This window comes from Dendropsophus ebraccatus, chromosome 11 (genome assembly GCF_027789765.1).
Source record: "Dendropsophus ebraccatus isolate aDenEbr1 chromosome 11, aDenEbr1.pat, whole genome shotgun sequence".
In the NCBI taxonomy this organism is placed as follows: Eukaryota; Metazoa; Chordata; class Amphibia; order Anura; family Hylidae; genus Dendropsophus; species Dendropsophus ebraccatus.
Genome location: NC_091464.1, coordinates 9,093,318 through 9,110,936, shown reverse-complemented (window position 1 = coordinate 9,110,936; position 17,619 = coordinate 9,093,318). Strand labels below are relative to the sequence as shown.

The 17,619-nt window shown below is 47.6% G+C and overlaps 1 protein-coding gene across 3 annotated transcripts in view; it reads right to left on the bottom strand.

Moving 5' to 3' along the window:
• Nucleotides 1-17,619, bottom strand: part of PLXNA2 (plexin A2) — a 279,919-nt gene that overhangs the window by 212,238 nt on the left and 50,062 nt on the right. For all 3 annotated transcript variants that reach the window (XM_069945090.1, XM_069945091.1, XM_069945092.1), the window contains exons 2-3: nt 15,849-17,126; nt 8,019-8,201 (exon numbers count right to left, since the gene is read on the bottom strand). In XM_069945090.1, the coding sequence (XP_069801191.1) occupies nt 8,019-8,201; nt 15,849-17,036 (1,371 nt within the window). In that variant the 5' untranslated portion in view covers nt 17,037-17,126. The remainder of the gene's footprint in view (nt 1-8,018; nt 8,202-15,848; nt 17,127-17,619) is intronic.

Genomic DNA, 17,619 nt, shown 5'->3' with positions numbered 1-17,619 from the left:
GGTGACTGAGGGGGGATACCCCTGCGGGCGGTGACTGAGGCGGGACACCCCTGCGGGCGGTGACTGAGGCGGGACACCCCTGCGGGCGGTGACTGAGGCGGGACACCCCTGCGGGCGGTGACTGAGGCGAGACACCCCTGCGGGCGGTGACTGAGGCGGGACACCCCTGCGGGCGGTGACTGAGGCGGGACACCCCTGCGGGCGGTGACTGAGGTGGGACACCCCTGCGGGCGGTGACTGAGGCGGGACACCCCTGCGGGGCGGTGACTGAGGCGGGACACCCCTGCGGGCGGTGACTGAGGCGGGACACCCCTGCGGGCGGTGACTGAGGCGGGACACCCCTGCGGGCGGTGACTGAGGCGGGACACCCCTGCGGGCTGTGACTGAGGCGGGACACCCCTGCGGGCGGTGACTGAGGCGGGACACCCCTGCGGGCGGTGACTGAGGCAGGACACCCCTGCGGGCGGTGACACCCCTGCGGGCGGTGACTGAGCAGGTATTGCTGATAAAACAGTGACAGCAGGGAACAGAAGGTGCTGGAACAGGAGCTGCAGGGGCTCTTGATGTTTTTTCCTAGCTATAGTAGGTAAATCATATATTAGATGTACATGAATCAGTAGCTGGCAGTCATTCCCTATCACTACCTGTCACAGTAAAATAACATTCATTTCGACCAATAGAGCCCATTCATTTCAGGCGGAGCAGGTAGACAGCCAGGTGGCCTTCATTTCACTGCACCAGGCTGGCAGAAAAAGCTCCTTCTACTGAGATTCAATTCCCTACAAAGGGAAGAGAAGACTGGAAAAGCAATGGATTTACTACACATCAAAGCCGGGCATTTAAAGGCCTCTGCTGTACGGCTGCAGCGGGGATTAAATACCATGCCGGAAAGAATGTTCTCTCTATAATCCTACATAATTAATGTGGAGCATCTCACTTGGTGTTAAATACCTAACATGCAGCAACAAGCTGTGTGCTGGAACCTTCCGTAGGTGCAGCCTCGCCCTATGCACGCTCACCATGTGGCATCTCACTGGCCGGGACATTCACCGAGACAGGGGGCACCGAGGACGGATACAGAGGGAAACCAGTGACAGGCGCGGGTGCTCAGTACTTACTCTTAAAGGGGTAGTTTGCCCAAAATTTCTTCATTCAAATCAACTGGTGCCAGAAAGTCCCAGAGATCTGTAATTTACGTCTATTTAAAAAAATCCTCTAGTACTTATCAGCTGCTATATGCCCTGCAAGAAGTGGTGTATTCTCTCCAGTCTGACACAGTGCTCTCTGCTGCCACCTCTGTCCATGTCAGGAACTGTCCAGAGCAGCAGCAAATCCTATTAGAAAATCTCTCCTGCTCTGGACAGTTCCTGACATGAACAGAGGTGGCAGCAGTGAGCACTGTGTCAGAGTGGAGAGAGAATACACCACTTCCTGCAGGGCATGCAGCAGCTGATAAGTACTGGAAGACTGGAGATTTTTTTTTTCTTTCATAGAAGTACAGGTTGTTTGTTGAACTACCCCTTTAAACCACTTGCCGGGATGCTAGGAATTGTAGGTTTATCTGTGTCCCTCACCGCGTCCAGCCTCCCGGCACTTGATCCTATTAGCTACTCTGCGGATTTCTCCTGTGCTTTGCTGCTTGACTTCACATGCGTATTAGTCCGGAGTTACACTTAATTAGATGTAGATAAGCAGCAATCAGAATTTAGCACATTTCTATTGAAGCTGAGGATGAAGTCTTGCGTCTCCTGTAATAAGGCGCTGTGCAGATCACACGTCTCACCTGCCGCAGCCAATCGGAAACTGATCAGTCAATTTCCAGTAGAAAAGTCTGCCCTCCCAGCCGGCTGCTATAGGTCACAGCGTTGGGTGATGACGCCGCATAGGGAGATGTACGGTTACCTCGCTTTATTCCCACTATTTCCTGCCAACAAAGAACTTATCAAAGAACTGGTCCAATAATACGAATATACTGGGAACACTGGGGACTTACCTGGATGAGACTCCAATGATTATTTCATGACTGTATGCCTGTCATTCATATGTGTATGTGATAGCAGTCACTGGGGATAGTGAAGCTAATAAATTATTGAATAAAGTAAAAAAAAAAACCTTAAAGGGGCACTCCAGTGATTTTTCTTCTTTTAAATGAACCGGTGGAGGAAAGTTATATAGATTTGTAAATTGCTTCTATTTAAAAATCTCCAGTTTTCCAGTACTTATCAGCTGCTGTATTTCCTGCAGGAAGCGATGTATTCTCTCCAGTCTGACACAGTGCTCTCTGCTGCCACCTCTGTCCATGTCAGGAACTGTCCAGAGCAGGAGAGTTTTTCTATAGGGATTTGCTGCTGCTCTGGACAGTTCCTGACATGGACAGAGGTGGCAGCAGAGAGCACTGTCAGACTGGAGAGAATACACCACTTCCTGCAGGACATACAGCAGCTGATAAGTACTGGAAGACTAGTTTTTGTTTAATAGATGTAAATTACAAATCTCTGAATTTCTGGCACCAGGTGATTTGAAATAAAAATCTTTTGACCTACTCTCTGACCTACCCCTTTAAACCTATGTAAAACCAATGGAACCCAAGGTTTTTGTCTATAATGGAGCAGCAGGAGCTGCAATGAATCCTATTCTAAATGGTTCCCAATGGAGAGTCCCTATGACTTGTCAATGGGGATTCAGTATTCTTTGCGGCAAGAACGTCCCTGTGAACGTCCCTGTGACAGAGGCTTCTAACGTTCCCTTGTAGGTATGGAGCCTCACATAAAACCCTCTGACATCTTACGAGATGAGAGGAAAGGCTTAAGGATTTGGGTGACGTTCCTCTCACATGACAGTCACACGAGTCTGGGATCACACGGACACGGTTATATACTACAGCGCTAATAGCTCGGACTGTAAAACCTCACTCACACTAATTGGTTATCTGTCACATCAGCCGAGACGAGGAGAAGCTGAACAAGCAGGGTCCCAGCACCCACACCACATCACTCACTATTCCCTAACACAGGGGTCGGGGGCCTTGGATCTCCAGCTGCTGCACGACTACACCTCCCATCATGCTTGGACAGCCCTAATAAGTGCTGCATATATAGGTTTGCTTCTTTAAAAAACAAACCCTTCCAAACCTCTTAGGATATCTGAGTAAAGAGCCGAGTCGTTCACACTGACAGGAGGATCCAGCAGCGAGGAGGCGAGGATGTGTCGGCAATTATTGTCCTATGCGCCATGGCCCTGGGCATCGGCCCCTGCTGTGATGGCTACAGAAAGGAATGATGGCTTTCAGGATTCATCAAAGTAATAGCTACAAACAAATGCTGTACCGCAGCCCCGGGGGCTCGTTCTAGTGTCGAGCGGCAAGTGTCTGACCTCTTAGTGTTCAGACGGATCTGTCTGCTAAGCCTTTACTGTGGACAGGCCCGAGCCTAATGAGTCAACCCAATGAGATGGCAGCCATCTTGAATTTACAGACGTTAACCCCTTAGTCCCTTGGCAAGATGGACTAACTACGGTGTCAACCTAGAGGACAAAAAAACTCAACCAATATTTAAAGAGGGTAGTTCAGCAAAAAAAAAAAAAAAAAGTTTTCTTTCAAATCAGCTAGTTTCAGAAAGTTATATAGATTTGTAATTTACTTCTATTTAAAAATCTCCAGTTTTCCAGTACTTATCAGCTGCTGTGTGTCCTGCAGGAAGTGGTGTATTCTCTCCAGTCTGACACAGTGCTCTCTGCTACCACCTCTGTCCATGTCAGGAACTGTCCAGAGCAGCAGCAAATCCCCATAGAAAACCTCTCCTGCTCTGGACAGTTCCTGACATGGACAGAGGTGGCAGCAGAGAGCACTCTATCCTACAGGAAAGAATACACCACTTCCTGCAGGACATACAACAGCTGATAAGTACTGGAAGACTGGAGATTATTTAATAAAGGTAAACTACAAATCTCCGACACTTTCTAGCAACAGTTGATGTGTAATATTTTTTCCCCTGAACTGTCCCTTTAAAACATACTACCATGATGAAGAAGCAGTAAGTGTAGCGTGGTGTGTGTGTCATGATCAGCATCACCTAAGGGAACATTTGCCTCCTACTTCTATGACAATCCGCTATTTACAGAGCTAAAGCACTGACATAATAAGCATACATTAGCTGTAGTATTATATTAGAGCTGCCTACATTTAGCCCATGACTAACAACCTGCAGTACACGGAGTATGGCCGTCCCCGGCTGAGAGGAGATCTGCCGACACATAACCTACATAAGCGGCAGATTGAGGAGAACTGGCATCCCCTGGTGTATCCGTTCCTTCTATACAGGTCAGAGGGCTGCAAGGTGGCCAAGATCTCCACCAGATCCCATGTTCATAGGCCTTATCCCCACATTCCCTGCACAGTCCCTGTATATCTGTGCACAGTCCCTGTATATCCCCACATTCCCTGCACAGTCCCTGTATATCCGCGCACAGTCCCTGTATATCCGTGCACAGTCCCTGTATATCCCCACATTCCCTGCACAGTTCGCGTATATCTGTGCACAGTCCCTGTATATCCCCACATTCCCTGCACAGTCCGTGTATATCTGTGCACAGTCCGTGTATATCCGCATACAGTCCGTATATTTCCCCCACATTCCGTGCACAGTCCGTGTATATCCGCGCACAGTCCGTCTATATATCTGCGCACAGTCCGTGTATATATCCGCGCACAGCCCGTGTATATATCCGCGCACAGTCCGTGTATACACTCACCGGCCACTTTATTAGGTACACCTGTCCAACTGCACGTTACCACTTAATTTCTAATCAGCCAATCACATGGCGGCAACTCAGTGCATTTAGGCATGTAGACATGGTCAAGACAATCTCCTGCAGTTCAAACCGAGCATCAGTATGGGGAAGAAAGGTGATTTGAGGGCCTTTGAACGTGGCATGGTTGTTGGTGCCAGAAGGGCTGGTCTGAGTATTTCAGAAACTGCTGATCTAATGGGATTTTCACCCACAACCATCTCTAGGGTTTACAGAGAATGGTCCGAAAAAGAAAAAACATCCAGTGAGCGGCAGTTCTGTGGGCGGAAATGCCTTGTTGATGCCAGAGGTCAGAGGAGAATGGGCAGACTGGTTCCAGCTGATAGAAAGGCAACAGTGACTCAAATAGCCAACCGTTACAACCAAGGTAGGCAGAAGAGCATCTCTGAACGCACAGTACGGCCAACTCTGAGGCAGATGGGCTACAGCAGCAGAAGACCACCCGTTACTAGCATGGTGTACCTAATAAAGTGGCCGGTGAGTGTATATCCGCGCACAGCCCGTGTATATATCCGCGCACAGCCCGTGTATATATCCGTGCACAGTCCATGTAAATGAGATTACCAGAACTCCCGGTATCCTGTATCATTATGATGCCAGGAGTCCCAATAACCTGCTCAGTGTATACGGACCGTGTACGTGGTGAGGGAATAAGGCCTAACGCTCCACTTTGTATAGGATGTGTCAGTATCCCAGCAGGTATACAGGTATACAGCAAACAATGGAAATGGTCGGTATTACAGCTCTCTATCTTTGCTGTGTAGGATGATGTCACCCCTCTCTACCAGCTCTCTATCATCGCTCTATAAGATGACATCACCCCTCTCTACCAGCTCTCTATCATCCCTCTATACGGTGACGTCACCCCCCTCTACCAGCTCTCTATCTCCACTGTGTAAGATGACGTCACCCCTCTCTACCAGCTCTCTATCACCGCTGTGTAACATGTCTCCCCTCTCTACCAGCTCTCTATCACCGATGTGTAAAATGTCTCCCCTCTCTACCAGCTCTCCATCACCGCTGTGTAAGATGATGTCACCCCTCTGTACCAGCTCTCTATCACAGCTATGTTAGATGACATCATCCCTCTCTATCACAGCTATGCAAGATGACGTCACCCCTCTCTAGCAGCTCTCTATTACCGCTGTGTAAGATGACGTCACCCCTCTCTACCAGCTCTCTATCACAGCTGTGCTAGATGGTGTCACCCTCTCTAGCAGCTCTCTATCACAGCTATGTTAGATGACGTCACCCCTCTCTAGCAGCTCTCTATCACAGCTATGTTAGATGACGTCATCCCTCTCTACCAGCTCTCTATCACAGCTATGTTAGATGTCACCCCTCTCTAGCAGCTCTCTATTACCGCTGTGTAAGATGACGTCACCCCTCTCTAGCAGCTCTCTATCAGAGCTATGTTAGATGATGTCACCCCTCTCTAGCAGCTCTCTATCAGAGCTATGTTAGATGATGTCACCCCTCTCTAGCAGCTCTCTATCAGAGCTATGTTAGATGATGTCACCCCTCTCTAGCAGCTCTCCATCCCCTTTTAGCATTTATCCTCCACTTAATATCTGACATGCTTCTCTGACCATTTTCCACCTTCTAGAAGCATCCGGGCTTTCATTATTAATGTCTTTTCTATGGACTGCAGATGCGCTTGGCTTGCACTTATAATAAATACCCTCCTGCTCCTCGCATGTCTCTCTGCCTCCCATTATACCAATTAGACTTTTCTGGTCAGTGACTCCGGCCGCCTCGTCTTATCATTTTCCTGATGTTTTTATTCCCAGGAAGGTTGGCTTTTCCTGACGCTCGGCACCCCCTCTCTGAATTACATAGGTAACGGCATAAGTACAACGTACCAGAACGTCCCTCCCCGCACACTGACTGCTTTGCAGGAACAGAGCACTGGTTTACAGGAGATCCAATATTATTTCCCTTTTCCATTAAAGGGACCTAATCACCGCCATGGTTCTGAGATGCTTCCCAGGTGTACGGTATATATCTACAGTGCGGCTCCCTGAAGTCACCAGCCGTGTCTGCAGCAGGAGCTTTACAGCGGGAAAAAAGGAGCTCAGGAGAGGGGCGGCGACTAGTCATCTGGGCGGGGAGCCACCTGTAACCAGTCACCACTCTCTGCCTGTCAGGCACAGCGCAGGGATGATTGACAGGCAGAGAGGCCGGTTAAATCAATGTTATACATACAGCCACACTGTCCTCCATGCCCCCCCCCCCCCCGATCCCATATCTGGTCTTTTCTCTATTCAAAAAAAGAGACCAGACACAGGAAGTCCCCGTCCTTTACCGATCACCTGTCCATCATGCAGGTTGTATATCACCTGAGGGCAATTAACTTATACTTATTCTGTTATTACCTTTTACTAATCCTATTACCAGCTCTGCAGCTTACCAGGAGACAATGCTCTGTGTTACATAACAGTGCAGTCAGTATAATGTCACTGTGCACTTACAGAGGTTTTAATGGGGTGTGACAGGAGAGCTGACCATACAATGCGAGCACTGACAGGATTCTCTGCTACTGAATGTGGATGCGCAGCTTCTGTACACATGGGCAGTGAAGACTTGTCTCCATGTGCGCTCAAGAATGGCTGTCAATCAATACCAAGCCATGTGTGTGAGTGCACAAAGGACGGGGACTTCTCTTTTCTGAGCCTCTTTAACAACAAACTCAAGTTATATATCAATAATCACTGCTACCTCACCCCTATCAGTAAATTCCCAATACCCATAATGCCTTTCTGAACCTACTGATTTTTGGCACATGTTTTGGACCTGCCCACAGATCTCCTCTTTTTGGGACAAGGTCATTGGCACTGGCCATGTCCAGGTCCCTGAGGACCCTGAAGTCTGTTTGTTTGGAATCCACAATAGGGAACAATGAAGCATTTAAATGTACATATTCCATAGGGAGACCTCACTCCTTGCTAGAAAGTCCATAGGGTTACAATGGATAGACAGGAAACCGCCATACGCCACACTAAGGAATTTGATGCAACAAAGTCCGGCACAACCGGCAGCATAGCGGCTTAAGATTGACACATTGTCAGTAACTGAGGCCAATATCCGCATCTGTGCTCTTTTCCTATCTGTTCTGGAAGCACAGACAGATATACATACAGCACCGCGTTTCTCCGCTTTCCCGGCTGGCAATTTGTAAGTTTAAGCAGCTCTCCGCATGCGACGGCTCTTACCTTTTTAATCCTGCCGCTTTTGGTCCCGACAAACACCACGCTGTAGTTATTGTAGACGTATGAGGCCAGAGAGGTCATCCTGTCTCGGCTCTCGGTATAAAGTGTAACTCCTTCCACCAGGTTCAGTCCTCCCAGGGGTTGATTAATATCCAAGCCACAAAAATTGTCATCGATGGGAACCGGCTGGAAAAGAATAAAGAGCGTGTGAACAATGTATGAACGGACGGCGTTGTACACGTCGTAAATGTCATGTAAGACCATAGGAGCCATATCACATTCTGACAGCGCAAAATCTATACAGAGCCAGCGATCGCGTACGCAGATCTCAATGGGAAAAGAGGATAAGCTCCAGTCAGGCACATCTGGCACCGCTTATCTCACCGGGGAACAAACAACCCAAAATGCCACACATTGCTTTCCCCTAATGGCAGACATTGGGAGAAAAGCCAGATGTCCTCATACATAACAGATTAGCTGTAGATCCAGCATTAGTCGCTGTCACATCACTAGTCACAAGTGTCTTAGTTGTCATGCAACGTCTATAAGACGGTGTCCTGGGGGCATGGGATACTGTAACATCACGCTATCCTCCCCGAGAAAGCATCTACTGAGCAGCCTAACCGGGATTACATTGCTAGATATACTGTGTAACGTGATATTGTCCCCCCCCGCCCCCCTCGGGGGGCCCTATTACATGAAGCAATAATCGACCAAATGAGGCTGGTTCGGCCGATTATTGATCCATGTAATAGAGACAATGATCAGCCAATGAAACCATAATCATCTGATCGTTTCTTTAGGTCTGGACCTAAAATTATCAGCCATCAAGCGCCGACAACAGGGCCTGTGCCAGGAAGATAAGTTTATGTTATTTGTTTTTATTCGCCCCCCCCCCCCAACCGTAGGGGTCCCGGACGACTATTTCCTTCTCAGTTTATATACTTAGACTTCTAGGCTCCGTAAATGAATTTTTGCAAATACATTATATTAATTTACCTCTTCTTATTCCCATTATATGCCATTCTTTTCCTCCTATTGTTGACAGCTCGATGTCTAGGTTACCGACCACCACTCTGCTCTAAAAGCAATGGTCTGGTAAATATGGTAAAACCTTACATTAGAAGTAACTCAAGAAGAACCACCAGGTACCAGCACCAGCAAGTCTGCAGCCACCTGGTGAGTTGTGTGTGGAGGGAGAGTTAACTGATTAACCCCTTCTTTACTGACACAGTCTTCTTTACTGACAGAACATGGCACCTACCTCATTTTTGGGTTGTGGACGAGTCACCTGCGTTTCAATTATTTCTTATGGAAAAATCTCGCTTGTAATCTGAAATTTCACAGGTATCTATATTTTAACTTTCCATCTGCTATATCTACGTAGATATTAACCAGACAACTGCTTTACGTGCAGGTAGGTGGTCGGTAACCTAGACAACAAGCTGTCAACAACAGGACAAAAAGGCAAGATTGCTAAATGAATGTATTTGCAAAAATGAAGCCGCCCTAACTCGAAGGGCCCTATTCCACGGGACGATTATTATTCCAAAAATAGTTAGATTGTTTCTAGTTAAAGGATAATCGTTTCGTGCAATAGCAGACAACGATTAAACGAGCAACGAGAAAGCGTTGGTCGTTTGATAGAATTTTGGTGTAATAAGACGTTGTTCAGTCGTTCACAGTAGCGCCAACAGGACAACCTCAAAAACGATAATAAGTAACGATCACCGTTCCATGTAATTGAATGAACGATTTCAGGTCGTTTGCCATAGCGATCGTTTGAGATTATTTATCGTTAATCGTTAAAAAATCCCTTTGTGTAATAGGACCCTAAGGGCCCTAATACACGGGACGATTATCATGCGAAAAATCGTTAGAATTTAAACGATAATTGTCCTGTGTAATTGCAGGCAACATTCGAAAAATCTTTCATGTGTCGTTGATCGCTGATTTAGATCTGACCCTATAATTATCGTTAATCGTTCGCTGAAATCCTGCATTTCAGATGGATCAGATGGAGGAAACGATTGTAATTAACGACTATCGTTCTGTGTTATATGGTGAACGATAGGTTAACGATAAACAATCTCAATTGCGATTATTTATCAATAGTCGTTAATCATTAAAAATCGCTTTGTCTAATAGGACCCTAACTAATCCCGGGATGAATGTGGACGTATGACGACTCGCCATTGTTATGCGTTCGAGGCTGATACCACATAGACAATGGCTTTTAATAACATCCAGGAAAGACTGTGATTAAAATAAACATAAATCAATATAAATCTAAACCCAAGAAAATATGTCAACTCTGAAAAACGGAAAAAAGCCACAAGATGCATTAAAAGTCTGTCGGGGATTATAGATGGAGCTGCCAGCCGCCCTATAAAACGTCAGTCTGAGCGCCATTATGTCAGGCCCGGTGACAGGACGAGCAGGAAATAGCCATAGTGTCACTTTAAATCTCGGCCTGGGTTTTCTGGGTGCGACAGGTGCTGGGCTTGATGTATATAAGTTGGTGCGGCATATGGGGGAGTGCATGTCAGCAGATGGAGAAATACTACGAGCCACACGCTCACTAATTCATGTATTGATTACAATCTATTCCCTCGCTCACCGGAGGAATACAAATGACAGCTCGCAGGTCGGAGGGAACCACCGAGGCCGCACCGCCTGTACAATCTCCAGATCTGTCTATGAGAAGCAATAGTGACCACCAGCATATAGGTTATTCCTATCTTCCTATAATAAGGATTCCTGGGGAATCAGAGTGACTATCAGTAAGACCCCCATAACAGACCCAATAAGGTTGTGACACAGGCTCTTTCCTTTAAGGCAGGGGTAGGGAACCTTCGGCCCTCTAGATGTCACAAAACTACAACTCCCATCATCCCTGGAGAGGCAAAGCTTTTCTTTCAGATCAGAAAGTGCCAGAGATTTGTAGTTTACTTCTATTAAAATATACTCCAGTACTTATCAGGTGCTGTATGTCCTGCAGGAAGTGGTGTATTCTTTATCTTCCGGTCCTGTGATATCACGGCCTGCTCAGCCATTCAGGACACCTCCTGCAGTCACTTACTGGCTAATCGGATAGTTCTGAGTGAGGCTGTGATCACAGGAGATACAGGAGACCAGTGGGTGACTGTGAGCGCTGGCGCCAGGAGGGGTGAGTATCACCTGATCACTGACGTGGCCGGGTCCTTTCCCTCTGGTCACACTGCATGTATATAGGGTGTGTTAGGAAGGATTGTTTGCTGACCAGGCTAGAGACAGTGTATGGTCGGAGTAAGCCGTGATATGGTTTCCAGCCTGGTTGTGAAGAACCTTTTATTGGCTTCTTTATCTGCCTCCTGTTTGCTATTCACTTAAACTAGGTCTCCATTACTGCAAAAACAGAAGCAAAACTATTAATATCCCTGGAAAACTCTCTATAATTCAGTAATTGTCAGTAATACTTTCAGGAAAATAAGTGAAGACAAATGAAGCGCTATAAGTAGCCACCTCCCACACTAGCACATGTACAGTAAACATATTAAAGGGGTAGTTCACTTTTTTTTTCTTTTAAATCAACTTGTGCCAGAAAGAGATTTGTAATTTACTTCTATTAAAAAAAATTCAAGCCCTTCAGTACTTATCAGCTGCTGTATGTCCTGCAGGAAGTGGTGTATTCTCTCCAGTCTGACACAGTGCTCTCTGCTGCCACCTCTGTCCATGTCAGGAACTGTCCAGAGCAGGAGAGGTTTTCTATGGGGATTTGCTGCTGCTCTGGACAGTTCCTGACATGGACTGAGGTGGCAGCAGAGAGCACTGTGTCTGACTGGAAGGAATACACCACTTCCTGCAGGACATACAGCAGCTGATAAGTACTGGAAGACTGGAGATGTTTAAATGGGAGTAAATTACAAATCTATATAACTTTCTGAAACCAGTTGATTTAAAAGAAAGATTTTCGTCGGAGTACCCCTTTAATGTGAAAATACTGAACAAAACGAGGATAAAAATACTGTGAAGTCCTGGAAGGGCTGCAGATTTTTTTAATAGAAATAAATTACAACTCTCTGGCACTTGCTGGGACCAGTTGATTTGAAAGAAAAGAAATGGTGCTGAACATCCCCTTTAAGTAGTAAATTGGAGCAGTTTATTCCGGTCTCTTAGTTGAGCAACTGGAAATGCAGAGATATATCTTCTTAAAAATATGCTTTAAAGAATTAGTATAATTGACTACACTAGAATAAACCTCCATCTGTCCCGAAATAAAATGTCCTCATTTATTATGATGACTACGAGCGGATTGATATATATTCAGATTTAACTCTTTCCATCCCTCTCTGCATAGCTGCAGCAGCCGGGGGTCAGACATGGCGGCTGGATCCACGCTGTCACTAGAGGTCTATGCTGCCAAGAAGGGGACTGGACACCGCTCAACACGATATCCAGGGCAGCGGAGGTCCGCCATATTGTGCACAAAACTACTATAGTCTAGAAATTGCAATTTATGCAACATGAAAAAATACTATAATTGCAAAAAGGACAGGAGACAGGTTTCCAAATGGAAATCAGGTTTCAGTTCCACTGGTGACCAAAATGAATCTCATGAAACTGAATGGGAACATAGCCTCAGGGTCCCCGACATGGGGCTGTGCAAGGACGCAAACGGCACAAATAACAGTAGCCGAGTCGTGCAAACAATCCTTAAATCATTTGTGCATCCCAGGAAACTGACAGCACAGAGATGCATATTTCTGTGCTGTCAGTTTTCAGATTACACATGCAGTGCATACTTACCATCAGCGCTGCTGTGTGATCCGGTACTGTGAGCTCCCGTCCATCTGCCACTGTAACTACAGGCCGTTACCCAGTCTCCTCCAGAATAATTGAGAGCTAGAAGAGGCAGACGGCAGCCTGAAGACACAGCGGCAGCAGGACAGGAGCAGGACAGAAGCTGACAGTGGCGGATCAAACAGCAACGCTGATGGTAAGTATGCACTGTATGTGTGGTCTGGAAACTGAAAGCACGGATATATATAAAATCTCCTGTTTCAATCATGCCTTGGCAGATCACAGGCCTATTATCACAGTCTCTATTACATAGGCAAATTATCGATGCTGAAGCGTTTCTAGCACTCTTACACGAGTCACTTATCTTCATCAATGTGAACCGGCCATTAGCACCAGTGAATGCAGGAGAGCAGCTTACCATACACTTGTTTCAGTGCAGATCTGATTATAGCCACAATTAATAGTCTGATGACGGACGTATGATGTAAATGCTCCTCCAGTTATTTGTCAAACCACCAATTGTCCTGTCTGTGGTTTGATAAATGCTGATGTGTAAATTTTTCCAATTCTTTGTGATTTTTCCCATTGCTCCTTACAGCTTATTTTTGTTGTTGTTCTGTGTTTGTTACCTGTCTGACAAGTCGATAGTTAAATAATTACTTACTACCGCTCTACAACATGTCCAACATGTCTCTAGATAACAATAGTGACTACATGAGTGACCAAACAAGTTAGATCAGAGCGATGGCTGGCTCTGCTACCCCATGCCCTGACTCCACTCCCCAATGCCCTGGCTCTGCTACCCCATGCCCTGACTCCACTCCCCAATGCCCTGGCTCTGCTACCCCATGCCCTGGCTCCACTCCCCGATGTCCTGGCTCCGCTCCCCAGTACCCTGGCTCTGTTCCCCCATGCCCTCGCTCTACTCTCTAATGCCCTGGCTCCACTCCCCAGTACCCTGGCTCCGTTCCCCCATGCCCTCGCTCCGCTCCCCCACACCCTCGCTCCACTCTCTAATGCCCTGACTCCACTCCCCGATGTCCTAGCTCTGCTCCCCGATGTCCTGGCTCCGCTCCCCAGTACCCTGGCTCCGTTCCCCCATGCCCTCGCTCCACTCCCCGATGTCCTGGCTCCGTTCCCCCACACCCTCGCTCCACTCTCTAATGCACTGACTCCACTCCCCGATGTCCTGGCTCCGCTCCCCCACAGCCTTGCTCCACTCTCTAATGCCCTGACTCCACTCCCCGATGTCCTGGCTCCGTTTCCCCATGCCCTTGCTCCACTCCCCGATGTCCTGGCTCCGCTCCCCAGTACCTTGGCTCCGTTCCCCCATGCCCTCGCTCCACTCCCCGATGTCCTGGCTCCGCTCCCCCACACCCTTGCTCCACTCTCTAATGCCCTGACTCCGCTCCCCAATGTCCTTGCTCCGCTTCCCAGTACCCTGGCTCCGCCCCCCCACACCCTCGCTCCACTCTCTAATGCCCTGACTCCACTCCCCGATGTCCTGGCTCCGCTCCCCCACACCCTCGCTCCACTCTCTAATGCCCTGACTCCACTCCCCGATGTCCTGGCTCCGCTCCCCAGTACCCTGGCTCCGTTCCCCCATGCCCTCGCTCCACTCCCCGATGTCCTGGCTCCACTCCCCGATGTCCTGGCTCCGCTCCCCCACACCCTCGCTCCACTCTCTAATGCCCTGACTCCACTCCCCGATGTCCTGGCTCCACTCCCCGATGTCCTGGCTCCACTCCCCCACACCCTCGCTCCACTCTCTAATGCCCTGACTCCACTCCCCGATGTCCTGGCTCCACTCCCCGGACCAGCTGCCGTTGCCTATAGTTAACATTCTTGTGGTTTCATTAAACTGCTTAATGTAATCATTTCATTTATAAGAGCTGAGTGATATCTCTCCTAAAGTTCATGAACCGGGTGAATTGAAGATACTGATGGCAGACAAGGAAACAAAACCCTTAACACAATACAGACGGCTGGACGTGCTTGATTTAAGAAAACATCCCTGGTGTATTTTCTCCTGACAGGCTGGAGGAGAAGGTAATAGTGTGGTTACAGAGCGACCTCCGCTCCGCACATGGCTGTACAAATCCGACAGGAAAAATCATGGGAGGCTCTAGGGAATAACAGCTCTGTATATACGTGAGCCTATACGGCAACACATGATGTCTGGCCTCTTAGCACTGAGCCACATGGTCTATATGCACAATGCCATTCATCCTCAGATCACAACACAACGCACAAGGCGTCAAATTCAAAAAATAAAAATTTACATGCCAGTGTATAGGTCTGAGCTGTGCCATGGTAAGGGCTTACACACTAGTATGGGCACCAAACTAAGTGCATGAGGCCTAATGGATAACCAAAAACTACTCTGTACTTTGATATATACCTTCACCGCTGGTCCACACAGAACAGGCAGAGCAAAGTATTTCTAGAAGCAGAGACTGACTTCAGAGTTCTTGTGCCCTCCACAATACGTTGCCTTAAAGGGGTTATCCGGAGAGCAGAAAAGGTCCTGCCCCTTCTGCTCTCTGGCACTCCACTCTCTCTGCCGGTGTGTGCCGATAACTTTTTACAGACGAATGGGGGGAAAGGAGCATGTTGTCGGCAATGACCTATATATGCCCGATGTTACTGGTGTTGCGGTGACCATGGGCAGCTACTGGACGTTGCCTGTGGACGTAAGAAATGCCTGCAGGGCCTGCATCATGCCACCGCCCTCTCTCATCTGCGGAAGTTATCGGCATAGAGGGGCAGAGAGAGGAAGTGGAGTGACGGAGAGCAGAAGGAGGTAGGACCTTTTCTACTCTCTGGATAGCCCCTTTAGCTATAAGTGAGAGGTCCTACGGAAGAAGAGAGGATTATTACTCGCCCAAGCTTTACAGACCATGAAAAGACCTTAGGAAAAAGCCAAGTTTGGGAAGGAGGTCAGATTTCCATTTCTACACTATAACCTATGTGGGATACGATGCTGGACACAGGCAGACACAGCATAGCCAATACACATGGTAGTCAATGTGCGGAGGAGGCAGCACTCACAGCTTTAGTGCACTGGACGTCCTTTCCCAGCAGCCAGTTCAGCTCCAGGTTTCCTTCCCCCTGATAACACGACTGTAGTCTTTCCTTAATGAGAGCATTGATGGTCCTGATAGGGAAGACGCAGAGCGTGGAGTCATCGGGGGGATTGTGATACTGTTTTTGGCCTTTGGAGAAGATTGCAAACAGTACATCATCCTGCACGGAGATCTTCAGAGACCTGGCTAGAGTGGCGCCCGGTTTGGTTAGATAGGCGGCTTGCAGTAGCCTGTACTCCACCCCATTCTTTGTGCATCCAATTGGTAAGGAAACGTACGAGTGAAACTTTGGGTCATTTTTGCATAACCGCACAATCCGCGAGGTGTAGAATAGGTCATTGGCTGAATTACTAGAAATCCCCTCAGGAGTTTCTGGTTGCACAGTAAGGAAGTAAACATAATTTCCGCTGGCAAAACCATAAATGTAAAAAATATCAAAATGAGAGACCAACGCGAGAGTATCAGATGGGATCTTGATGAGGGACGACACAAAGTCACTGTAGAGCTCATAATCCAACATGGTAGACGATTCCGGGTCCCTGGGCAACTTACGACTCGAAAGGGTGGGAAAATAATCCTGTTTTCCATCTACTGCGGTCCCGATGAAGAGCTTGCCATCCTGACCTTCACTATGAACGATCACTCCGTACATTGTACCAGTCTCGTTGACACTAGAAAGATAATGCTCTTTCTTATGAGATGGTTCCACCAGTATAAAAAGGTCATCCAAACGTAGAAGCTTGCACACCCCCTGGTACAGGCTACCACAAGCCAGCAATCGGTTCTCCAAATAGTCAATGATTAAGAGTTTGTTCACATTGTTGGTCAGTGTACGGGGCTCACTACATGGCTGAACGTTTTGGGGAGGGTAGCAGGATTTGTTGTCCTCTCCGGGACCAGTGTTATGTGACACCAAGAGGGTTAGGTTCCCCGATAACTTATAAATGCGATTGACTGCTCCTACGTAGACGGCCCCTGTGCTCCGATGCACTGTGAGATGGCTAAAAGTCCAGTCTCTTTGCTCAGCGGGAAATGTGTTGGTGAGGGAAGCACCGGGAAGTTCTAAAGACAGCATGGCCAAAACCAGCAAGACCATAGAAGCTGCCTGACTGTGGAAATAAAATGTCCACCTCGGTAATCTCTGCTGTTCCATGATGTTGGATTAGGGGAAGGAAGAGAGATGGAACCCAAGCTCTCTTTGGTATTCAGTGCCTCCAAGATGGGATGTCTTCTTTACATGGTTCTGAAAGACAAAGGAACAAGGTCCAGTTATTACGTCTGCTGCACCAAATGCTCTCCATAACCTATACAGGCTATACATACCCATAACCTATCAATGACGGCTACTCTCTTTATTCACGACTACAAGCACCAGCATCATATCTGTGTATAAACTGACATTATACATACGGCCAAACTGTGCTCCATACTCCCTCCCTCCCAATATTTGGTCTTTTCTCTGCTCAAAAAAAAAGACCAAACACAGGAAGTCCCCGTCCTCTGTGCGATCACACAATGACAGACACCTGTCCATCATGCAGGTTGTATATCACCTGAGGGCAATTAACTTATAGGATAATTCTATTATTAACTTTACTAATCTTATTATCAGCTCTGCAGCTTACCAGGAGACAATGCTGGATTCTCAGCTCCTGAATGTGGACGCATAGCCGCTGTACACATTGGCAGTGAAGATGTGTCCAGCTTTGAGTGTGCTCAGTGGTTGTCAATCAACA